This window comes from Humulus lupulus, chromosome X (assembly GCF_963169125.1).
Source record: "Humulus lupulus chromosome X, drHumLupu1.1, whole genome shotgun sequence".
In the NCBI taxonomy this organism is placed as follows: Eukaryota; Viridiplantae; Streptophyta; class Magnoliopsida; order Rosales; family Cannabaceae; genus Humulus; species Humulus lupulus.
The window spans coordinates 197085529-197112641 of NC_084802.1; the positions used below are offsets into that span (position 1 = coordinate 197085529).

Sequence of the window (27113 nt, forward strand, 5' to 3'; positions counted from 1 at the left end):
AAATCTATCCCAGCCTCAACTCTCATCTCAGCCTACCTCACCCTCTATTCACTCCCATTCTCCTCATCTCACTCATCCTTCTACACCTACTTCTTCTCCTCATAACATCACTACTCTGCCAATCCCTTCCGCTGCCACTTTTCCATCTCTTCCTGCTTTACCTATATCTTCCCAACCTTCTTCTACAGATATAGCAAGTGCATCAACATTAGTGACAGATCAAACAAATACTCATTAAATGGTAACTCGCTCCAAGGCTAGATTTTATAAACCAAAGGTTTATATCACTTCAAAGGAGCCTTTAACACTTGCTGATGCTATTGGCAATTCTTCTTGGAAATCTGCTATGGAAGAGGAGACTCAATCTTTGAATAAAAATGGTACTTGGTCCTTGCTACAGCTGCCCTCAAACAGAAAATCCATTGGGTGTAAGTGGGTATTTAAGATTAAAGAAAATCCTGATGGTACTATTCTCAAAAACAAGGCTAGACTAGTTGCAAATAGGTCCAGCCAACAATTTGGGTTTGATTTTACTGAGACTTTTAGTCCAATAATTAAGCCTACTACTATTCAGGCCATACTAACTATAGCTCTTTCTTATAACTGGTGAATCAAACAACTTGACATAAATAATGTTTTTTGAATGACCATCTACAAGAAGAGGTCTATATGTCCCAACCTCCGGGTTTTGAGGTTCAGCAGTCTCCTCCTTTAGTGTGCAAGTTACATAAAGCCATCTATGGTTTGAAGCAGACTCCAAGGGACTAGTTTGACAAGTTAAGAGCTACTTTTATTTCCTTAAAGTTTGAGAGTTCGATAGATGATCAGTCCTTGTTTATTAAGCTCACTTCCTTCACTACTTTATTTGTTCTTGTCTATGTGAACGATATTCTAGTGATAAGAAGTTCATCTGAGGAGGTTCAGCAACTTATTCAGCATCTCAATTCCATTTTTGCACTTAAGGACCTTGGTGTTCTTCACTAGTTCTTGAGAATTGAGTTCTCTCATACAACACAAAGAAATTTGAATCGGTGTTCGCTCTGGTTACCCCAGAACAATTATGGTGAACCGGAAATTTGACCCGCTACCCGAGTCCTTTGGTTAAAAATGTGCACTAAGTGTTATTAACAGGCTAAGGTGGAAAACCAACAAAAAGGAAAGGATATATTTTATTCAATACATAAAACTGTTAGTGGGCCCATAAAATCTTTAACAAGTTATTTACAACTCAAAAAGGTCATTACTGTTTAAAATTACAAACCCACCGACCTAAGCGTCAAAAATAGGGTAAACCCCCTAGTTCCTCTGAGAACTCCTTGGTCGTGGTGATCAAGCGGCCGCATATGTACACATCACCACCTAAGCTCTCCACTCAAGGCTGGGTGAGCTTTTCTTTCCCTTTACCTGCACCACATAGCACCCATGAGCCAAGGCACAGCAAGAAAACACAGTATAGCATGATATAATATCTACAATGATCATAATAATCATTCAGGACTATCAGTCCAAAACAGGTAGGTGACAGTCGCAAAAGTCACTAATGTGGGTACAGCTCCCTTAAGCCATGTGACGATAGGGTCACCGGGGCTTAACAGATAAATGAACCTTTCACTAGCTTTAACAAGATAGGTGCATGGTGATTAGTCACCAACATAACCTTCCTCGTGACCATAGAGTCATAACCCTGGAACATCGTTCCCTAGCCATGTGACAAACGGCCACCTAGGCCTTTGGCCCTGGCTCTCAGTAACTAGTCTTAGACTAGCCAAGCACTTATAAGATTCATCAACCTTAGGATCGGTCCAGCGTTAATGCCTTAGAGTCATTGAACTCTGTTATCGATTAGATCTAGTCTTCATTCGGCCCTGCGTTCAAGACGCTTATGTTGTTTCTGACTCTTAGGTCAGTGTCCCTGACTAGTCAGTGCCATATACAAGTAAGCAATATTCGCTAGCATTTAATATGAAATCGATGTCCACATTTATCAACCAGCATGCCTCAACAACTATCATACATGTCATATACACGGGGTGCAGTTTTCTTACCTCAGGTTCGAACGAGAAATATTATAAGAACGACTCCTGAGAACGATCAACCTTTTGGTTCCTTAGCGGTGACCTAATCACAACCAATTATAACCTCCATTAATGAAAAATTAACATTGAAAGGGTCTTAACCTAAGCACCACTCTCGGGACCTCGAAACATGCCCACACAGTGAGTAAATTCGATCTCGGGCCTTAAGGATTGAAACCCCAAGTCAAAAACCCTTAAAAACACTCAAAACGGGACTTTGAAGGAATAGAGTAGCACTACAACACTGCTCCCTAGCGCCCGAGCACTATTCTCAGAACCCTCAACAGGCCCAAATGCCTCCTGTGTAGCATTGTAGCACCCTAGGGTGGGCGCTATAGAGCTACCTCCAGACCAAATGCCCCCTGAAACCTCCCTCTTCAATTCCTTCGATTCTAACTTGATTCCAATGCTTCCAAATTCCATTTTTGGTGCCAAATGAACCCAAAAACCATCCTAACATACCCCAAACATCACAACCATAAGAACCCTAGCCAAAACTCCCAACAAAACCAAGATCTCAACCTAGAAATCACAACTGCAAAACAGAACTAAAACAGGGCAAACCAGGGAATTCAATGGCTAGAAACTTACCCAAAACTCAGCTTATGATGCTCTTCAATGGAGGAACACTCTCCCAAACTCCCAAGGCTTACTTCCCAAGCTTGAATCCTCAAGAATGGTTCAAAAATCTCCAAGGAAAACTGAAGGGAAGAAGGTACGGGAAAGCTCTCCAAGTTACTCTATTTTCTACCTCTTTCTCAGTTCAAAATTGGTTATATCTATCCTAGGGGTAAAAGGACCAAAATACCCCCTAGGTCTAATAAAGGTTTCTAAAGGCTCCCAAGGGCAAAATTGGTATTTTCCACCTTTCTCGTTGATCATAATTAACGCTCTCCAATTCCCGCTATTCTCGATAATCTCAAACACCAACAATTTATATCCCGTTACCCTTTAATTTCCAGTAACGCTCTAATCATTAAAATCACCTCGAGACTCATCCCGAGCCCCGAACTTAACCTGTTATGACTAGACCGCTAATCGATAATCCAAGATCGTCTCATGCCGAATAGCTCAAACAAACCCACATTATAATGTGGTCTCAACAACATATCACCGACATGCATACAATTATACAATTATACCATCAACGGCCAAATTACCATCACACCCCTGTAATTATAATGTGGACCCACATGCATGCATTTAACTTCATATTATAATATAATTCACATATACATGCATTTATCAAATAATGGCATAATTAAGCAAGTATGGCCCTCCCGGCCTACTAATCTCGCCATTAAACCACATCGGAGAATTCAGGGCATTACAACTATCCCCTCCTTACAGAAATTTCATCCTCGAAATTTACTTGAACAGCTCGGGATACTGACTCTGCATATCTGACTCCATCTCCCAGGTCGCTTCCTCGACCTTGCTGTTCCTCCACAATACCTTAACCAAAGGTATTGTCTTATTCTTGAGGACCTTATCCTTTCTGTCAAGAATCTGAACTGGCTGCTCCTCAAAGGAGAGATCTGGCTCAAGCTCCAGATCTTCATAGCTCAAAACATGACTCGCATCAGACACATACCTCTGAAGAGCTGAAACATGAAACACATTATGCACAGCTGACAAAGCTGGAGGCAAAGCCAATCTATAAGCCACTTGACCAACCCTCTCCAGGATCTCAAATGGACCAACAAACCTGGGACTCAGCTTGCCTTTCTTCCCAAACCTTCTCACCCCTTTCCATGGCGAGACTCTAAGGAAGACATAGTCTCCCACTTGGAACTCCACGTTCCTACGCTTGGGATTTGCATAACTCTTCTGTCTACTCTGAGAAGAAAGCATTCGAGCTCTAATCTTCTCAATAGCCTCACTAGTCCTCTGAACTGCCTCAGGACCTAAGTATCTCCTTTCACCTATCTCATCCCAATGAATGGGAGATCTGCACTTCCTACCATACAGCATCTCATAAGGTGTGACTCCAATGGTAGACTGATAACTGATGTTGTAGGAGAACTCTATCAAAGGCAAATACTTACTCCAAGATCCACCAAAGTCCAGCACGCATGCCCTCAGCATGTCTTCCAATATCTGGATCGTCCTCTCAGATTGCCCATCTGTCTGAGGATGATAAGCAGTACTAAACTTCAGTTGTGTCCCCATGGCCTTCTGCAAACTTCCCCAGAACTTGGAAGTAAAAGTAGGGTCCCGATCTGACACGATCGACCTTGGTGCTCCATGGAGGCGCACAATCTCTCTCACATAGAGATCTGCATACTGGTCAACTGTATAAGTAGTCCTCACTGGCAAGAAGTGAGCTGACTTGGTGTACCGATCCACTATCACCCAAATAAAATCATGCTGACCAACAGCCCTGGGTAAGCCCACCACGAAATCAATCGTGATGTCTTCCCACTTCCACTCTGGGATATCTAGAGGCTGCAATAACCCTGCCGGCCTCTGATGCTCAGCCTTGACCTGTTGACATGTCAAGCACTTAGCCACATACTCTACTATATCTCTCTTCATCCCTGGCCACCAATATAACGATCTCACGTCCTGATACATCTTCGTGGTGCCTGGATGCAAAGAGTAAGGTGTAGTATGAGATTCAACCAGAATCTCTCGCCTCAAAGCAGTGTCCAACGAAACACATATCCGCCTTTTGTATCTCAACAAGCCTAACTCAGACACTGTATAATCTCTGGATGCTCCAGCCAGAACATCTTCCCTGATCTTGATCAGCTGTGGATCACTCAGTTGACTCTCCTTAATTCTCTCCAACAGTGTAGACTGTAGCATAATATTAGCCAACTGGCCCACCAGCAACTCTATACCAGCTCTGGTCATATCATCTGCTAACTCCCTGGCTATCAGCCTCATACCATGAATCTATCCCGGACCCTTCCGGCTTAAAGCATCAGCTACCACGTTGGCCTTTCCTGGATGATACAAAATCTCACAATCATAATCTTTTACTAACTCCATCCAACGCCTTTGCCTCATATTCAAATCTTTCTGGGTGAAGAAGTACTTCAGGCTCTTGTAGTCTGTATAGATCTCACACTTCTCTCCATAAAGATAATGCCTCCATATCTTTAGAGCAAAGACCACTGCCGCCAACTCTAAATCATGAGTAGGATATCTCTTTTCATACTCCTTCAATTGGCGAGAAGCATAAACAATTACCTTCTCTGACTACATCAGAACACAGCCCAAACCTTGATGAGAAGCATCACAATAAATCACAAACTTCTCCTGATCTGTCGGAAGACTCAGAATCGAAGCTGTAATCAACCTCTGCTTCAGTTCCTGGAAGTTATTCTCACATTTATCTGACCACACAAATCTCTGACTGTTGCATGTCAGCTCAGTCAACGCAGAAGCAATCTTTGAGAACCCTTCCACGAAATGCCTATAGTAGCCTTCCAATCCAAGGAAACTTCTAACCTCAGAAGCATTCTTTGGCCTTGGCCAATCTCTGACCGCTTCAATCTTCGCTGGATCTACCTTAATCCCCTCCTTACTGACAATATGTCCAAGAAAGGATACCTGAGATAACCAGAACTCACACTTCTTGAATTTAGCAAACAATCTGTGTTCCCTCAGTCTCTGTAGAACCAACCTCAGATGCTGTTCATGCTCTGACTCAGACTGAGAATATACCAGAATATCATCGATGAAGACGATCACAAACTAGTCCAGATAATCCTTGAATACTCGGTTCATCGGATCCATAAACGCAATAGGGGCATTAGTCAATCCAAAAGACATAACTAAGAACTCATAATGCCCATACCTGGTACGAAACGCAATCTTCGGTATGTCTCCTTCCTTGACCCTCAACTGATGATAACCAGAACGAAGGTCGATCTTTTAGAATACCTTTTTACCTTGCAACTGATCAAACAGATTATCTATCCTTGGCAAAGGATACTTGTTCTTAATTGTCAGCTTATTCAGTTCTCTGTAATCAATACACATTCTCAGAGAACCATCCTTCTTTTTCACAAACAGAACTGGCGCACCCCAAGGTGAGAAGCTAGGTCTGATAAAACCCAAATCTAACAGTTCTTGGAACTGTACCTTTAATTCTTTCAACTCAACTGGGGCCATTCTGTAAGGTATTCTAGACACTGGCTCCATCCCTGGTGCCAGTTCTATCACGAACTCAATTTCTCTGTGTGGCGGCAACCCTGGAAAATCTTCTGGAAACACATCCAGAAATTCACAAACAAGTCTGGTATCTTCTGGTCTCACTGGCACGACCTGAGTGGTATCAGCCACACTGGCCAAGAATCCAATGCAACCTCCTTGCAATAGATCCCTAGCCCTCAATACAAAAATCATAGGAATGCGAGGTCCATACACAGTACCAACAAACACAAAAGGATCCTCACCTTCAGGCTCAAAGGTGACCATCTTCCTTCTGCAATCAATGGTTGCCCCATACTTTGCCAACCAATCCATACCCAATATCATATCGAAGTCAGTCATAACCAACTCTATCAAATCCACTGATAACTCTCTGCCCTCAACTGTCACTGGCAAAGATCTGACCCATCTCCTGGATACCACTAACTCACCAGTGGGTAACAAAGTTCCAAACCCCACAGCATAAAAATCACAGGGTCTACACAATCTATCAATAACACTACTAGCAACAAAAGAATGTGTATCACCAGAATCAATCAAAACATTATGAAGGGTTCCAGCACTAAGAAGCTGACCTGTAACAACTGAGGGAGAAGCCTCAGCTTCTACCTGAGTCAATGCGAACACTCGAGCTGGGGCTGAGCTGTTCGCTTTCCTGGGTTCTTCTATTCTTTCCTTAGGGTAATCCTTTTTAAGATGACCCACTACTCCACATGAGAAGCAGGCCCTTGCCCTACACTCTCCCAAATGATGCCTCTTGCATCTAGGGCACTCAGGATAAGACTTCCAAGCTTCATTACCACCTGGACGACCCATTGAAATACCACGGGGCCACCTATCAGGACCTGGAACTGGGAAGGGGTCAGGAACCCTCCTCTTCTGCTCACTGGGGCCTACACCCCTACCAGAACCCACAAATGGAGGAACCGTCCTCCTGAAATCCTTTCTGGCTGCACTATCACACCAGATTCTATTATCTGCACTCTCAGCTATGAGTGCCTTCTCAACCACCTGTGCATAGGTAGTAACCCCAGCCACAGTGGTGATACGTACATCACGGGCTAACCTGGGCTGAAGCCCCTGAAGGAATCTCTCTCTCCTAGTCCCATCAGTGGGCACCAATTCCATGGAAAACTTCACCAAACGATCAAATTTCAAGGCATACTCAGTGACTGATAGACTTCACTGAAATAGCCTAATAAACTCCTCAGCTTTAGCTGCCCTGATGGCATCATTATAATATTTCTCATTGAACAGAGTTTGAAACTCTTCCCAACTCAGGGCATTAACATTCTTGGTCTGGGTAATCACCTCCCACCAAATCCGGGCATCCTCCCAAAACATATAAGTGGCACAGGCCACCCTCTCATTACCAGATACCCTCATGAAATCAAGGATAGTGGTAATCATACTCATCCACTGCTCTGCCTTGGCAGGATCTGCACTGCCCTCAAATACTGGAGGTTGCTGCTTCCTGGACCTTTCATAAAGAGGCTCTCATTTATTTCCAACCTCAAGCAGCTGCTCTGCCGCTGGCACCGACACAGGAGGTGCCTCTGATACATTAGCCACTGCAGGCACTTACTGCTATTTTAGGAGATGAAGCTCCTCTCCCTGCCTTAACACTGTTGCCTGCATATCATTGATTATCTGCTACCAGTTTACAGGGGCTTGCTGTGGAATCTGTGACTGGTCATTCTCCTGACCTTGACTATTATTATTATTCTGGCCCTGATCACTCTGGCCAGTTGAAGTATCTGTCTGCCCTGGATTCATTCTTATCAGTTATACCTTGCTAAAACATTGATCAATATGGCCAGTCAGGTGGTAATAACTCAACCTATTGCCGCCTTACGGTCCAAGAACAAGCAGAAAATTATCACATTCCACAGTCATACAATTATACAAGCAGATACATGTTTATAGCATTTAGCACTTATCAGGTATCACATAATAATTCATAAACAACAGTACTAATAAGTATGTTCCAACAATCTCAGTACTAATTAGCACACATTTGCTGAGGATATAATATTTCAGGGCACAGGTTTAACATGGTGTCTCATGCATACAGGCAAAGCATATATACTATATTTAAGCAGTTATACATATAACTACATAAATAGTTACCAAACCATGAGTCGAGCTTGACTTCAGTGATGTGTGTACATGCCCAGCTAGTCTACAGGAACCCTAACCTTGGCATGCTCTGATACCAAGTTGTAACGCCCTGGTTACCCCAGAACAGTTACGGTGAACCGGAAATTTGACCCGCTACCCGAGTCCTTTGGTCAAAAACGTGCACTAAGTGTTATTAACAGAATAAGGTGGAAAACCAACAAAAAGGAAAGGATATATTTTATTTAATACATAAAACTGTTAGTGAGTCCATAAAATCTTTTACAAGTTATTTACAACTCAAAAAGGTCATTACTGTTTCAAAATTACAAACACGCCGACCTAAGCGTCAAAAATAGGGTAAACCCCATAGTTCCTCTGAGAACTCCTTGGTCGTGGTGGTCAAGCGGCCGCATATGTACACATCACCACCTAAGCTCTCCACTCAAGGCTGGGTGAGCTTTTCTTTCCCTTTACCTGTACCACATAGCACCCATGAGCCAAGGCCCAGCAAGAAAATACAGTATAGCATGATATAATATCAACAATGATCATAATAATCATTCAGGACTATCAGTCCAAAACAGGTAGGTGACAGTCGCAAAAGTCACTAATGTGGGTACAGCTCCCTTAAACCATGTGACGATAGGGTCACCGGGGCTTAACAGATAAGTGAACCTTTCACTAGCTTTAACAGGATAGGTGCATGGTGATTAGTCACCAACATAACCTTCCTCATGACCATAGAGTCATAACCCTGGAACATCGTTCCCTAGCCATGTGACAAACGGCCACCTAGGCCTTTGACCCTGGCTCTCAGTAACTAGTCTTAGACTAGCCAAGCGCTTATAAGATTCATCGACCTTAGGGTCGGTCCAGCGTTAATGCCTTAGAGTCATTCAATGCTTTTATCGATTAGATCTAATCTTCATTCGGCCCTGCATTCAAGACGCTTATGTTGTTTCTGACTCTTAGGTCAGTGTCCCTGACTAGTCAGTGCCATATACAAGTAAGCAACATTCGCTAGCATTTAATATGAAATTGATGTCCACATTTATCAACCAGCATGCCTCAACAACTATCATACATGTCATATACACGGGGTGCAGTTTTCTTACCTCAGGTTCGAGCGAGAAATATTATAAGAACGACTCCTGAGAACGATCAACCTTTTGGTTCCTTAGCGGTTACCTAATCATAACCAATTATAACCTCCATTAATGAAAAATTAACATTGAAAAGGTCTTAACCTAAGCACCACTTTCGAGACCTCAAAACATGCCCACACGGCGAGTAAATTCGATCCCGGGCCTTAAGGATTGAAACCCCAAGTCAAAAACCCTTAAAAACACTCAAAACGGGACTTTGAAGGAATATAGTAGCGCTATAGCGCTGCTCCCTAGCGCCCCAGCACTATTCTCAGAACCCTCAACAGGCCCAAATGCCTCCTGTGTAGCGTTGTAGCGCCTTAGGGTGGGCGCTATAGAGCTACCTCCAGACCAGATGCCCCCTGAAACCTTCCTCTTCAATTGCTTCGATTCTAACTTGATTCCAATGCTTCCAAATTCCATTTTTGGTGCCAAATGAACCCAAAAACCATCCTAACATACCCCAAACAACACAACCATAAGAACCCTAGCCAAAACTCCCAACAAAACCAAGATCTCAACCTAGAAATCACAACTGCAAAACAGAACTAAAACAGGGCAAACCAGGGAATTCAATGGCTAGAAACTTACCCAAAACTCAGCTTATGATGCTCTTCAATGGAGGAACACTCTCCCAAAATCCCAAGGCTTACTTCCCAAGCTTGAATCCTCAAGAATGGTTCAAAAATCTCAAAGGAAAACTGAAGGAAAGAAGGTACGGGAAAGCTCTCCAAGTTACTCTGTTTTCTACCTCTTTCTCAACTCAAAAATGGTTATATCTATCCTAGGGGTAAAAAGACCAAAATTCCCCTAGGGTCTAATAAAGGTTTCTAAAGGCTCCCAAGGGCAAAATTGGTATTTTCCACCTATCTCGTTTATCATAATTAACGCTCTCCAATTCCCACTATTCTCGATAATCTCAAACACCAACAATTTATATCATGTTACCCTTTAATTCCCGGTAATGCTCTAATCATTAAAATCACACCGAGACTCATCCTGAGCCCCGAACTTAACCTGTTATGACTAGACCGCTAATCGATAATCCAAGATCGTCTCATGCCGAATAGCTCGAACAAACCCACATTATAATGTGGTCTCAACAACATATCACCGACATGCATACAATTATACAATTATACCATCAATGGCAAAATTACCATCACACCCCTGTAATTATAATGAGGACCCACATGCATGCATTTAACTTCATATTATAATATAATTCACATATACATGCATTTATCAACTAATGGCATAATTAAGCAAGTATGGCCCTCCTGGCCTACTAATCCCGCCATTAAACCACATCGGAGAATTCAGGGCATTACAGTGTCTATTTTGGTTCTAATTTTGTCGCTTGGTCGTCGAAGAAGCAGGCAACTGTATCTCAGTCGAGTACCGAAGTAGAGTACCGGAGTTTAGCATCCCTGACTGCTGAAGTTACTTGGATTCAAGCTCTTCTTGTTGAGCTCAATTGCAGCTCCACTAGTTTTATGGTGTGATAATCTAAGAACAGTCCTCATGTCTGTCAATCCAATTTTGAATCAAAGGACAAAACACATAGAGCTAGACTTATACTTTGTCAGGGAAAAAGTTCAAAGGCGCCATATTATTATCAGCTCCACATGTTCCAAGTCATGAATAGACTGTAGACATCTACACCAAAGCACTCCTAACACTAGATTTTTGTTCTTAAGAGACAAACTTAGAGTTCAAGGAGGGTGTTCAGAGTTAGTTTTGGTTCTGTTATTAGATATATTGTACAACTTAATTAGTTTCCTTTTCTATTATTATTTAGTGATTACATCTGTCATAACAGCTGATATTATATTGTATAAATACCCTGTAATTAAGCTTATTCATTAATGAGATTCATTCATACTTTCCACAAACCCTTTTCCTAATACTATCTAATAGTTTTTTTTTTTTCTTTTAATCTTAGAGACTATAACTATCTTGCCCATAATGCTGCCAAGTGGGCCTTGGCTGTTTCCACCAGTGGGACGATAGACCTGTCCTCAGTTCCTCTTGGTGTCTTTTGTAATGACCTTCAATGGTCTGCTTAATTAATAGTATCCACGATTATATCAAAAAAAAAAGAGAATGTTTAAAAGGCATCGCAATTTTTTTTCCTGTGTAGAAGTGCTGAGAGAAACGATGAATAGAAGTAGACAAAAATGAGTGAATGCTAGTTAATCAATTTTTTATTTATATATATATATCTAGTGAAAATTAGATGTATAAAAAAAATTGTTGAATTTGTTTTTAACTAAAACGTGATTTAAAAATACATGAGAATAGAAGAGAAAAAAAAGGGGATGCCGAGGCAGAGAGAACATGAGATAATTGGAAGGCAACATGAAAATGCTGTACTCAAAATTGTCCAAAGTGTGTCCACCACGCCTATTACCTAATTTTAGTAGAAAACCAAAGTCTATCCCACCCAAGATTCCTTTTTGACTAAATTCAGTTGCTGCAACTTTAACTTTATCACCTAAATCAACAGTACTGCAACGGTTAATTCTGGTAGTGGCGGTGAAATAGAGGTAAAAATGAAAAAATGAAGGAAACAAAATAGTCAGAAAAAGAAAAGAAAAAAAAACTGAAATGGTATACTACACTAATAATAAATAATAATACTCCACATCGAACGATTATTATATTTTTTTTTATGGTGTCCTGCTCACCAGCTGGAAATGGACGGTTGTGGAAATTTCATCTCCACCCCACATTTCTAATCTCCCATCTCTCTCTCTTTCTTTTTCTTCTTTTTTTATTTCCATTAATTATTCTATTATACACTACAATGCTATACTAACTTAGAGGAGGAGATTCCAACGCTTCTTTATTTCCTTTTTTCTTTTTATTTTTTAAATAAAAATTAAATTAATTTATAATAATTTTTATTATTTGATCTTCATTTACACTTTTTTTTTTGTTGGTTCTATAAATTGGCCTCTCAGCACCATCCCCAACCTCTTCCTTTACTTCCTCTCTTTCTCTCCCTCTCTAATTCTAGATCTTATTATTGTTGTTATATAGCTATCTAGCATCTGGGTTTTAATCTAATCATCATCTGTGTTTTTTTTTCTTTTCCTAAAATCTGTGGATGATGCATGCTTCAATCGTCTTTGTTGTTCTTAATGTTTGAAATTGATGTCTCCAGTTCTCAGTGAAATCCTTCGTTCCGGGTTTATGATAAATTCCTCACTCAGGCGCAGGACCCATTTAGTTCAATCTTTCTCGGTCGTCTTCCTCTACTGGTTTTATGTTTTCTCATAAATTACTTCTCACCACCATTAATTATTATTATTATTATTCATATGTAATAATAATCTTATTAATTACAACTACTATATAGTCTATACATATATATTGTACTAGTTAATCATCCATCTTTAGACGTCTTTCGATTTATAGCTTACTTATTACAGCTTAATTTGCAGTATCTGGGTCCTGCGTCTTTTTAAAGCACCTAATCAAAAAAAACCTTTTTTTTTTTTTTTATAGTTTTCTTCTTACATAGAAGATCCATCACTGATTTCTCAGATATCATCGTCATCACTTGGGTTAATTATTACTATTACGTACTACTGTATATTTATATATATATGGCTTCGTCCAGTGGAAACTCGTCAGGGTCGACTCAGCTTATTATGGTTCAGAATAACTCGGGGTCAGAGGAAGATTTGAAGGTTTTAATGGATCACGAGAGAAAAAGGAAAAGAATGCAATCGAATCGGGAATCGGCAAGGCGTTCTCGGCAGCGAAAGCAGCAGCACTTGGACGAGTTAATGGGGCAAGTGGCTAACCTCCGAAAGGAAAACAACCAAATCCTGACAAGCATAAGCATCACCACCCAACACTTGATGAGCGTGGAAGCCGAGAACTCAGTGTTGCGAGCCCAAATGGAGGAACTCGGCCAGAGGCTGCAGTCCCTAAACGACATCCTAAACTACATCAACGACGTGAATAGTGGCGGCGGTGGTGGTGGTGGTGGTGTAGTTCAGCTTCACAATAACATTGTCGAATATGGTCATAATCATCATCATAACCATAACCATTACCATGAGCCTCTTCTTCATCAAACGACGATGAGAACAGCTGCAGATCATAGTTTTATGTTGGAGCAAATGAATATGGTCCGCCTTAACCATCCCATGGTGGCCACTGCTGATATGTTGTTCTATTAAGCAACAAAACAAGTACAGTACTAGCTATATCATCACCAGCCCCCCTCTCCTTTTTGGCTCCACAAATTAAGCTCAAATCAAATTACTCTCAAACGTACCCATATGGGTGGGTCATCAGTCTCCTTTTGTCTTGTGGGTGCGGTTGTGTTTGTTTAATTAATGAGGGAAGATCAGAGGAAAATTAAGAATAGGTTAGGGTGTATTTTTATATATATTTATACATCTTTAGAGTATGATATTAGTTTGATTAGCACAGCTAGGTGATCGGTAATGTGTCAATCGTAATTATGATCAAATATTTGGAGAAGGAAAAAAAAAAAAGTTCTCCATAATAGGGCCCCAATAATAAATGGGTCCTTTGATATGTAAAGTAAAGGTAATTATGGATCAAGTGGTGTGAAAGGCTATATAATTATTAAGTACCAATATTGGCATTGTCTCCTTTTTTATTATTATTATTATTATTATTATTATTTATTTTCCCCTTAAAAGATATTTTGTGTTGTTTCTAGGCTTCATATGCAATAATTAATGGCAATTAAATATATTTATGAGATTGAAATTAAAATACTATTTTGCTTCCATGTTTTTTAAATTAAGTATTAGACTTGGTTGGAATAAAATTCCTATGATAACCCTTTGATTTATAAAACTAAGATTAACTCAGCTCTTTTTGATTCAGGACAAACTTTTTTTTTTTTTGGTAAATAGTACTTGGGGTGCCCAAGTTTTACTATTTGTATCACTTAGGTCTCCAACTTTTTTTTTTTGTAGCAATTAGATCCCAACATTTATATTTTGACTCACATAGGTCATCAATGTTATATTTTATTAAATAAAACCTAATTTATAAGAATAAATAAGATTTTTAACCATATAGCACCATTTTTATCTTTTCTTTTTAACCAAATTAATTAATTAATTATTACTAAATATATTATTTTGGTAAATTGACCTAAATATTCTTGTCAAATATTAAAAATCTATTTTTTATTATACCTCTAAAATATTTAATATCACTTATATATTAATTAGTCTATCATTTTTAATAAAAAAAAATTACGTACTTTAAATTTTAAAAGCTTTAAATTTATTATGGGTGTTTCTATCTATAACATCATTTTTTTTATCACTACACGCATTTCTATTAAACTCGTCATAAATTGTTAAAAATTCTTTCCGCATATATTAAAAAAATGATGTTATGGACAGAATTAACAAGCTTATAAAAAAAGGGTTCTTACATTTTTGGACCTTGTATTTTGTATTGTTACATGTTTGGACCTTGTATGTTTGTAAAATTATTCAAATGGACCCCTAAACTTAATTTTGATGAACAATAAATTGAATATTGTTGACCCTAATTTATGTCAACTCTATAAAATAAGAAAAAACGAGATGATGAAAGGAAATTAATCACACGACGAATTTTTACATGGTTCGGCTGTTAACGAGGCCTAGTCCACGAGTCACTTGTATTACAGAAAGCTTGTCGGAATCACAAGCTTTTTAGGGTTTACAGCTTGGGCAGAGGATGGTCTTGCTCCAAGGTAATTAGGAGTCTAAAAACTAGGGTTTCAAATCCTTACAAATGACCCCCTCATGATCTATTTATAGGTGGCATGAAGGGAGCTAGAGGGGTTGTCAACCTTTATTACATTTCATTATATTCCCACATTCTTTGGGGAATATTCATTACATGATAGGCATATTACATGTGTCACCTGGTCATAAGCCTAATAGGGCGATTTCCTAGCCTAAAAAGTAGGTGGTCCCGAAATCCTAACGGATAGGGCATCTGGGACCATGTCCTGGAAAAATGGTCCCCCGAATCTCCTACAATCTCGTGAGGTCATTATGGAAACTTCTCGGTCCTCCGAGGAGTTTCCACAAAAAGGCTTGACCTCAAGATTCCCCTGAGGATATATACGCCAGGAGCCTACAGAGGTTCATGAGGCCTCTCCTCATGGACTTGGAAAATAGTCAGTTGTTCACATATCGTCAAGTAGTCTCCCCTTTGAGAACCTATCGGGAGGCATATCACGCGTGTTGCCACGTGCCACTAGGTGCTGACGTGGACAATAGAATGAAAAAGGCCTAGAACATTTGTCCCCCAAGTCTCTGGCATACTTCGTGCGGTGGAGACTCTCGGTAGTTGACACGTGGCAGAAATTATTTGGTCACCTAGTCGGTACTTTCATGCTCGATTGGACATGTGTCAGGCATGAGGGTCACCTCAAAAAATGCAAACACCTTTAATGTCGAGAAATGTGGCGCTTGCTCAGTGGTCGGACCTCTGCAAGGCATTAAATGTGGGGAGCACCTGTTCCTTTATGAAATTATGATTGGTTGGGACTTTGCGAATTCCCTCACTAGCTTGCCCCGATGAGTAGACTGTCAACTCAACAAGTGTCTTGAGATGGTACTTTTTATAGTGAATCGTCGGATGTTACTCCAGTACCCCACGACTACGATCCGTCCATTGATTCAAAATTCAAAAAAACTCTATTCAAAACTCAACTTTTCCCCTTTCTTCCTCCATCAAAAATACTTCGCCATCGTATTTTATCTAAGTTGGTGATTTCTGCATTTTCTCCATTACAAAAACTGTCCCACCTTTTCTTTACCATCTGGTCTGGAGCCAATCAACCACCCCAACAGTTCAGCGAGGATATTCAACGTCGAAGGGCGTTGATTTATTTGAGTGAGAACCACCAACCACACTTATCGGCGCTTCTTGTCACGTAAGTCTTTCTTCTCTTGGGTTTTCTCTTTTCATAGTTTCGAACATGACATGCAGTTTATATACTCATCTTAGGTGATCAGTACTCGGTAGTTGTTTGCAATTTCTGATATTATGGGTTTTTAGGGTTTGCTCCTTCTTTCTGGGTTTTTTCCGTTTTCTCTTAGCCTTCTACGAGCAGTGTCTTTTCTCTTGTGTCAATCGGGGTGGTGTTGTCTTCTTTGGCTAGGTACTTAACTGCTCGTTTTTGTTTTAGATGTCCCGTAACCCCAAACTCGAAGAGTTGTGCTCACACGAGTATCATTCCTTTGATTCTAGGTTCTTATCGCTGCTCCGCAATGAGCCAGAGGAATCAACCATTGAGGAGTCTCCATTATCCAAAAACCTACGTTTGCAAAGGAAGAGTCAAGAGCGCGAGGAATTAGCCATTTCGAGGGAGAATGCGGCTCGCGATTTCTGAGAACTTCGCAAAGGAAAGAATTGAGGTTTCGTCGAACGTACCTGAGCTATCTTGGCATTCGGCCCTTCTTCCTCTTCAACCAGGGTTATTGTTGCGCTTCCTGGCTCAATGGATCAAGTTCCACCACCCCAAACAGGGCCCTCAGCCGCTCTACCCCCCGTGGGGCCTGTGCTAGACCCCCGAAAATCTCGTCCTTGAGCCATTCACTTTGAATCAGAAAGCATAGTCTCCAAGCTGACTTCCGTGGACGTGCTTGGGGCCATCGAGGAGCACTACGGGATTTCTTCCAACCACTTCATCAACAGGATCCCTGACATGTAGGAAAGGGACTGTTTTTCTTATAATGGGTTCTCGGTATGGAGTCAGGCCCACTTGGGAGGAGGGGCCCCTTCCACTCCACCAGTACTTCATTGACTTTCTGGTGTGGATGCGGATCTCGCCCTTCCAACTTATTTTGAATGCTTACCGACAACTGGCGGCATTCTACGTTTTATGCATAGAGAAAAATTGGGTCCTCTTGAGCCCCGAAGAGCTCCACTACCATTTCTAGCTGAAAGCAGCCCCCAAGAAGGGTGGTCGAGAGGAAGATGGCTTTTACCAGTTAACCAAATGGGCATCTCCCTCCCGAACCCTTCATCACAATGAGAACAAACCCTAAGAATCCAAAAACAAGTTTTGCTTTACAACGGGCTTCGACACTCGCAACAACCACCGACTCTATTTGGCCTTCAATCGAGTCGGTAAGCATTCATATCCCCCTACTTGTTCTTCGTTGCGTTGGCCTTTCCTTATCTTACTCTCCAATTTCCTCTTTTGTATGTCAATATTTGAGGCTTACCCAAAATGACGAGTACTTGGTTAGGACTCAAACGATACATGCCCACTTTCACGAAGAGAGGGATATTCTGCTGCTGACCACTACTGCTCGGCTAAGGGAGGCAAGATTCATAGGCGCCTAGCAGAGGGTGGACCGCCTGGACATGACGGGGATATTCAACCTGCGTCGAAGGGAGAGACGCATCTTTCCTACCGTTGTGGTCAACGAGCCTCTCAACTTGGATGCACCAGGCCTTGGGCCCCTGGAGGAGGACATCGATGAAACTGCTGAGAACTCTCGGCAATTCCCGCTGATGAGTGTCAAGGAGTTGCCACAAAAAAGTCTAACCTCGAGATTCCCCCAAGTAGTCGTACGTTAGGAGCCTGCAGAGGGTCCCAAGGCCTCTCCTCGGGGATTTGGAAAATAGTCAGTTGTTCACATATCATCAGGTAGTCTCCCCTTCAAGAACCTCTCGAGAGGCATATCACGCATGTTGCCACATGTCGCTAGGTGTTGACGTGGACGGTAGACCAAAAAAGGCCTAGAACAAATATAACAACATTGTTGTTAGGCGAAGTAGTTGTACTTTTGTATGAGTTGTTAATTTGATGCATTATTTATAATTTTAGTTAAAATAAAAAAGTTTGATCAAAATTGGATTTAGGAGTTTATTTGAACCATTTTACAAAACACAGGGTCCAAAAAGTAATGTGTCAAAACATATAGTCCAAATAAGTAATGTGATAAAAACAAGGTCTAAAAAGGTATAATCTCTTAAAAAAAAAAAATTTTAAAGTCAAATTTTATATTTAACTAAAACTACACAACGAATTAAAATATTGAATGAAAATAGGAAAGACACATAAAATGTAAGAACAAATCCATCACGGGTGCACGTATGCTTTCTCAATAGTTACTTCAATAAACAATGAACGGTAGGCCATATTATAATGAATTGTGTTTGGTAATTGTATTATATTGTATTGTATTATAATGAATTGTGTTTTATAGCATATTTTTATATTGTATAATATGTTTGGTATTCACTTTTACTAAAATATTATATATTTATATGTAAATACTAGTCAATACCAACCATAGTATTATATAAAAACTAGAAAATATAACCGCGCTCCGCGCAGTTTTTTGTAATTATTAAAACATATATAATTTAAAATATTTTTTGGGAGACTGTGGGGTGGTGATTCATTTTGACCATACCCGTACAACATGTTCTTTATATAGACACGTGAAGAAATCTTGACCATAATTTTTTATTTCTTGATGGTGTTCACTGTTATTGTATAGCGAACCTCCTGTAGATTTTTGAAAAATTCTGACAAATTTTAAAGTACTGAAAACAAAGTTCAAAAAGCTTGTTGTACATTTACTTTTATTTATTATTATTATACGCTTTGCGTAGTTCTTTTTATAAAAAGTCTAAATTATGTATAAGAAAATTTATATTTTGTGTAAGATTTATTTTGGCCAATTACCTGTTTGAAGTCTTTATTTTTAAAAATTAACTTTTAGATCTCGTGTTTTGTCAAAAGAATAAAAATTAGAATTGATAGATTGATTATTTGAACACTGTATTTTTGTTCATTACCCGTTTTGACCCTATATTTTTTAAAATGAACCTTTAGACCATGTATTTATTTAAAATGTTCAAACTTCTTATGAAAATTAAATTATATATTTATATAATTTCTGTTTTCTGTAAGAGTTCACACTATTTTGAACCTTGTATTTTAGTCGATCACCCATTAGAACTTTTATTTTTACAAATTAACTTGTAGACCTCAAGTTTTGTCAAAATATTAAAATAGAAATAGATAAATCTATTATTTGAAAACTATATTTGGGCCGATTACTCATTTTGATTGTTTATTTTTAAAAATTAACCTGTGGATCATATATTTATTCAAAAGGTTAAAAACTATTTATAAAAAGTAAATTATATAAATATATATATATAATTTATGTTTTCTATAAGGGTTCACACCATTTTGAACCTTGTATTTTAGTTGTTTACCCATTTTGACCATTAATTTTTTTTTTTAAATTAACTTGTGGATCTTGTGTTTTGTCAAAAATTAAAAAATAAGAATGTAAAGATAGATTATTTGAACCACGTATAATTTGGTTGATTACCCGTTTGAATATTTTATTGTTAAAAGTTAACATTTGGATCCTGTATTTTGTCAAAAAGTTAAAATATATTATTATTATTATTATTATTATTATTATTATTATTATTATTATATGTAGATATTCTTATCTATTATAATTTTTATTAAAATAAAAATGAGAAAAAAGAGAACAGACAAAATAGATAAAAAAAATTCCTTAATAAATTAATAGCTATAAATTAAAAAAGTAATATAAAAAATGAGAAAAAAATATTGTTTACTTATATTTATAATTTAATTAAACAGTTGTTGTAATGAAATATCTAATCAAATTTAAATTCAAAATATGCATTGTTGAAATAAATCAAATTCAAATTAAATTATACATGTTGTTAATATATATTTTTGTAAAACTATTACATTTAAATTAAAAAAAACATAAATAATTTAAATAAACATTTATTATTTTTGTTGTTGTGCATTATTTTATTTTTAGTAATATTATTTTTCATTCATAATGTGTTCCTTATTTCTAAAAAGAATTTTTCGTGTTTCACATCAACATCCGCATCTTTTGTTGCTGCGGGAATGTCCACTAAAATTACAATCTATAAAATATTTATTTATTATAGTGAAAACAAATCACAAATCCAAAGAATGCCATTAGTAATATCTTATTTTCACAAGCTTAGTAAAATATCAAATAAGAGAAAAATACAATTATAAATATTGATGATTGATGATAATAATTATAATATTTTGTAAAACTATTCACTTTTGAATAAAAAAATATAATTATCATATAATCAGAAAAATAGATATATAGAGAACCAAAAACTATTATGTAATTTTTAATTAATTTTTTTTAGTATTTTTCAATGATTAAGTAGTTAAGATATTTAAGCAAATTAAATTTTTAATTAAATGAATATGTATATATATATATATTAATATTTGTAATTGTTAAGATATTTTAGAAAATAGAAAATGAATAAAAATTAGATTAAATGATAAAATAGAAAGAGTGCTTTGAATAAATTTTAGAGTCTCACATAATCTTCTCGAAACTCTCATTTATATATATAGATATAGATATAGATTTAATATTTACTGAATTACATAGTGAAAAGAAAAATTGAAAATTTGGTACGTGGGTTCTTTAAAATTCATATATACAGTGTAAATCGATATACTCAGAGTTTACTTTCTTTAGTGAAAATAATAATAATTAGAATTTTAAATAAAAATGACAGCATCAAGTGATTCAACACCCGATAATAAATTTTAATTCTCATTAATATTCAGGTATTATATGTTCTTACCAATATCAAGGTAGTTCTCTTTCTAAGGAAGAGAACTGCCTGCAAAAGCAACATATTATTTTGTAACGGCATACTTTTATGGGTTAAAACTGAAAAAATGAATAAAATATTAAAGAAAATAAAAAATTAGATACTTTAGATTGTAAAATGTTAATTATAAAATGATATAATAATATAATAAAATCTAATTGTGATAACTGTTTAGTTAAACCATATGTGACAATTCTCATTGATATCTCTTTCATGCTATTATTATTGGATAACTACTGTTACGTATGACTATATTAGAATCAATATATTTATAAGTATGTGTATTAATTTGATTATTTCTGTTACATTTGTTGAAGGGTAGATGTACGTATATATGTATGTATATTTTTTTTTTTACACAAAATAAAATTCTCACAAAATAGTAAAAATAGATTATAAAAAATATAGGATGCCACATTCTCATTTATATATAGATATAAATATTTTGTAAAACTATTTACTTTGGAATAAAAAAACATAATTATAATATAATAAGAAAAATAGATATATAGATAATCGAAAATTATTACGTAATTTTTAATTAATTTTTTTAGTATTTTTCAATAAATAAGTAGTTAAGATATTTAACTAAATAAATTTTTAATCAAATTAATATGTATATATATTGATATTTTCAATTGTTAAGATATTTTAGAAAATAGAAAATGAATAAAAAAAATTAGATTAAATGAGAAAATAGAAAGAGTAATTTGAAGAGATTTTAGAGTGCCACATAATATCCTTGAAGCTCTCATTTATATATATATATACACTACAAAAAAAAAGGTTCAATACCAAGAACATTATACCGACAACCTGTCCTCGGTATAGACATTTCATATGCGCGAGACATTTTCGCGGTTCTGAATAGGTTTAGTTGCTATACCGAGAACCTATACCGAGAACATGTTCTCGGTATAGGGTTTATAAATATCCCCCTCAGCCGTGAAGCCCCTTCTTCTTCCTCTCTGGTTTCTCTCGGTTTTCTCCGAACCCTCCGCCGAATATCGTCGTTTTCCTCCCAAAAAGCTCGGTTTTTAGCCCCAAAATTGCCAAGGGTGAAGGAATTTCTGTGTATTTGTTGAAGGTATGGTTTATTTATTCATTTTATATATATATACATTTATGAAATTGTATAATGATATTTTGTAATTTTTGTTTGAAGGTTGGGTATTCGGTTTTTGTTGGACTACAGAGATTGCTAGCAAGATATTGAAGGCATTGGTAAGTTTTTTTTAATTTTTCTGTATTTTTTTAATTTTTTTTCAATTTTTGAATAATTTATGTTTTTTTATATAAATAATATAATATTAATTTTAATAAAAATCTGAAATTATTATATTAGATAGAATGTATTTATTTTTAGGTTTTCAAAATAAGTATTAGTAAAAATGATATTAGGAATTAGAAAATTGTTATATGATTAATTAGTATTTTTTTTTAAATAAATTCTATGTTGTTTTGGTGAATTTTATGTGTATTAAACATATTAGTAAACATATTAAATATTTAAGTGTTAATTTGAAAATTTTGGTGGTAATGTTAGTATGTTGTTGTTGTCAATTTTAATTTTTTTGGTTATGTTAGTAGTAAAAATTCAGATTTTATGAATATTGATGATTAATTTGTTGTTGTTAATTTTTAGTAGAATTTTAATATTTTGGTTAGAAAATTGAATAATTAATAAAATTTAGACTAATAATTATAAATTATATAGTCGTTTAAAATGTATTTGTAATGCTCTCTGCATGATCTGGGTCTGGATATTTTTTATGTGTTATTTGCAGGATTTTAAATTTTTGGGAATGATGAAAATATAGTCGTTATGCTGCCGAATTTTTTATAGAATTGTAAAATTTAGAGATATTGTGAATATTAGTAGAAGTACTCAATAAAATTTCTAATTTAATAAATAGTGAATTGATAAGTAAAATAATATATTTTAAAATTAAGATTAAAAAAAAATTAACATTAACATTATGCAACTAAATTTTAATAAAAATAAACATTAATTAAATAATTTAAGTAATAATTAAATCCTAAAGTAAATAAATAAATTTTAAACAAATCTTAGAAATTTTGTTTAAATTAATAAAACTATTCAATAAAGCATAAGTAAAATATGTAATTTAATAAATACTAAATTAATATGTAAAAAAATAATATTTGTTAGTTCTGATTAAATAAAATTAACAAATATATTATTAGAAAACCATTATTAAAATTAAAATTAAAATTAAAAAAATTAAATTTAATATTTGTTAGTTTTAATCATTATTAAAATTAAAATTAAAAAAATATTTTTTTAATAATATTTGTTAGTTGTTTTTAATTTTTCTGTATTTTTTTTTAAAAAAATTTCAATTTTTGAATAATTTATGTTTTTTTTTATATAAATAATATATTTTAAAATTAAGATTAAAAAAAATTAACATTAACATTATGCAACTAAATTTTAATAAAAATAAATATTAATTAAATAATTTAAGTAATAATTAAATCCTAAAGTAATTAAATAAATTTTAAACAAATCTTAGAAATTTTGTTTAAATTAATAAAACTATTCAATAAAGCATAAGTAAAATATGTAATTTAATAAATACTAAATTAATATGTCAAATTTAAATAATTTTAATAATATTTACACTGAAATATATTATAGTTAGATATCATAAAACAGCATAATTAACTTCAAAGAGCATAAGACATTAAAAAAAACATATTTAATTATATTTGCTTTTTTCTTTGGTAATAAGAAATTATTACCAAAGATATAATAGTGTTATTATCACCTAGTGATAATATTATATTTTTTTAGTGTTCATCACAAGAAGCCTTAGACCCGTTTAGAGAGGGTGAGTCATTGAAGACTCTTACATTTGCCTCTCTCTGAATTAGGACACACACAAATTGATTGTAAGTTTGATGATTAGTGTTCCGTGTAGTGCTACATTTATACAATGTCGATCGACAAGAGCTGGATTAATTTGACAGATCGATTATCCGATGAGTATGAGGCTGGTGTGATGGATTTTCTCTAGAGAGCTCGGCAGTGCGTTGACTCAAGGGGATTGGTGAAATGTCCGTGTAGGAGGTGTGTCAACGTTGAATTTCAGACGATTGATGTATTAGAAAATCATCTTTTTGTAAATGGTTTTCTACGGAAATATACCAATTAGCATTGGCATGGAGAGGATGAAATAATACCAATGAGAGCTCGGATAGATCAAAATGATGAAGATGAAATGATGAAGATGAAATGATGGATGTTCTCAATGATCTTATGCAAAATGACAATGACGAACAAGCGGAGAATGAGCGCGGTCAAGAGATACCTACAATAGACTACAGGGGTGGGCAACATTATAACGATTTGTTTGCTGAGATCGAGGCTTCATTATTCCCCGGGTGTCAAAATTACACATCATTGAATTTCCTAGTGAAGTTAATGCATTTCAAAGTGTTGGGGAAAATTCCCAACAAAATATTTGATGGAATGCTGGAGTTGTTACATGATGCATTTCCAGCCCCAAATAAGCTTCCAAAATCACATTATGCAGCAAAAAGGTTGTTGCAGAAACTTGGATTGGGCTACGAGTCAATCCATGTCTGCAAGCATGATTGCGCACTGTTTTGGAAAGGACATGCTGGAAAAAGCAAATGTCCTGTTTGTGGGGAGGATCGATGGGTGGACAAGAACACCAAGGGAAAGAAAGTGCCTCATAAAGTGATGCGTTATTTTCCTTTAACCCCTAGGTTAATGCGAAAATATGCATCGAGGCACATTGCTCAACATATGAGATGGCATCACGAGCAATGTATAAAAGAAGATGGAGTATTGCGTCGTCCTACTGATGGGAAAGCTTGGAAGGACTTTGACCGAAATAATTCTCATTTTATGTTATATATCATATTTACTAATAAATGTTTGTAAATTAGGATGATTTGTTTGATATTGGGCGTACTAGATATGGAGAAGGGCATATGCCTGGGATCTTGAGAGGCATTGATACTTCGTGTGCTAAAAAGTATTCTGACTGGAAATACGATATTAAAGAGCATTTAACGATTAATGGGCCACAAAATCGTTATGGTGGTTGCACGGATACGCAGTGGCAAAAAGCAATTGAATTTTTCCGACGCCCAGAAATTACGGTATTAATTTCTTGCTAAACTTAACTATCTTAATTAAATATATTACTAACGATAACTTTTTGCAGAAACGTTCTGTGGTCAACAAGGAAAATAGAAGGAAACTGAAAGAGCTTAGCTATGGAGGTTCTCAGTCAATCCCAGCCCTGCGCTATAAAAAAGTTAGTTAATTAATTATTTTTTAGTTTATTTTTCTTATTTACGTTTAATTATTAATTTTATAAAAATATATGTACGTGACAGCGCAATTTAGAGACTGGGCAACTTGAGTCCATCCCGGATAGCTGGATGGATACTCACCATAAATCAGGCACAGGGTGGGTGACAGAGACAGCCAAAAATACTTGGGTACGTTAAGTTTTTTTAAACATTTTTCAAAATGTTAATTGTTTCAAAATTTTAATTACATTATACATTGTATCACAGGAGGAATTGCGTGCATACCGCGACACACAGCAGACACAGGCAACTGATACTGAGAGTTCCACACCAGTTTCGAGTGCGCCTGAAGATGAAGACATATCTTTGGTACAAACTGTCTTCGGAAAACGACGGGGCCACCAGAAAGGATATGGACGTATCCTTAACATAAGGGACCGAACTCCATTTGATTTTCGTCATTCACAAACTAGAGATGAAGAGTTGTCTGAGATGAGAGAGCGTCTTCGACAGTTAGAGGAGCATGTCCGGACTCATTGTATCACCCCGGGATCTCAATCTGCCCCACCACCACCCAATGATCCCGATGTTGGAGCACCGACTCAGTAGGACTTATGTATGAATTTTATTACAATTGACTATTACATTATCATGTTTAACACAACTCTTTATTTTGATTCAGCGAACATACTCTTATGTTTTTATTTATATGTTTAATATAAGTGTTTTAATTTTATTCTATTTTTTTATATTTAATTCAAATTAAATAAATAAATAAGGGAATAAATATTACAAATATAAAAAAAATTCGGGAAAAGTCTATACCGAGGACATTGTCCTCGGTATATACCAGCAAGATGTCGGTATATACCAGCACGATGACAAATTGGGGTTGGTTGTACCGAGGACATTTGTCACTTTCTACCGAGGACATTGTCCTCGGTAAAGCCTATACCGAGAACATTTTTAATGTCGTCGGTAGAAGTTTTGTTTTACCGACGCGGCTGTACCGATAACTTTCTACCGACGACATTGTCTCGTTAGAGGGTGTACCGAGGACATTTGGGCTTATACCGAGGACATTTTTTCTCGGTATAGGCCTTGTTTTTTGTAGTGATAGATATGCTATAAAACACAATTCATTATAATACAATACAATACGACATAATACAACATATCAAACGCACTAGTTATAAACAAACAACCCAATAAAGAGGAGGAGATAATAATGATGATATTAGGAGTGGTAGGTCCCTTAAAAAGACTTACTGATAGGTCCTTTCCCTATTTTCGATTCATGGATAAGTAGTAATCCCAATTTTTTTTATGACGATGTATATTGTAGTTATTTAGGACATTTGAATGTGGATTTTGGCATTCTAAATTATTTAGAATTTCCTGAAAATTATAGGATGTCCTAAATAATAACTACAATGTACATCGTCATATAAAAAAAATTATTTTAAAACTTATCTATATGTCGAAAACAATAAAAGACATACCATAGTCGCTCCACAATAATAATAATAATAATAATAATAATAATAATAATAATAATAATAATAATAATAATAATAATAAGGGTTTATACTTTTTT

General features: G+C 36.1%; 3 protein-coding genes across 3 annotated transcripts; all 3 read left to right on the forward strand.

Annotated features, from left to right (window-relative positions):
* The first annotated feature begins 238 nt into the window (after positions 1-238).
* On the forward strand, positions 239-610 carry LOC133806586 (uncharacterized mitochondrial protein AtMg00820-like). The gene has a single exon (XM_062244675.1). The coding sequence runs from the start codon at positions 239-241 to the stop codon at positions 608-610; it is 372 nt and encodes a 123-aa protein (XP_062100659.1).
* Positions 611-12385: 11775 nt separating this feature from the next.
* On the forward strand, positions 12386-14142 carry LOC133803828 (bZIP transcription factor 11-like). The gene has a single exon (XM_062241958.1). It carries the CDS (start codon positions 13120-13122, stop codon positions 13699-13701), a length of 582 nt encoding a protein of 193 aa, XP_062097942.1. The 5' UTR covers positions 12386-13119; the 3' UTR covers positions 13702-14142.
* Positions 14143-25285: 11143 nt separating this feature from the next.
* On the forward strand, positions 25286-26163 carry LOC133804676 (uncharacterized). Its single transcript, XM_062242821.1, has 2 exons — positions 25286-25705; positions 25784-26163. Exons 1-2 carry the CDS (start codon positions 25646-25648, stop codon positions 26123-26125), a joined length of 402 nt encoding a protein of 133 aa, XP_062098805.1. The 5' UTR covers positions 25286-25645; the 3' UTR covers positions 26126-26163.
* The last annotated feature ends 950 nt before the right edge of the window (positions 26164-27113 follow it).

Coding starts and splice junctions, on each gene's coding strand:
- LOC133804676 (XM_062242821.1), top strand. CDS start 25,646: ATGGATACTCACCATAAATCAGGCACAGGGTGGGTGACAGAGACAGCC. Junction 25,706..25,783: donor AGACAGCCAAAAATACTTGG/GTACGTTAAGTT, acceptor ATTGTATCACAG/GAGGAATTGCGTGCATACCG.
- LOC133803828 (XM_062241958.1), top strand. CDS start 13,120: ATGGCTTCGTCCAGTGGAAACTCGTCAGGGTCGACTCAGCTTATTATG.
- LOC133806586 (XM_062244675.1), top strand. CDS start 239: ATGGTAACTCGCTCCAAGGCTAGATTTTATAAACCAAAGGTTTATATC.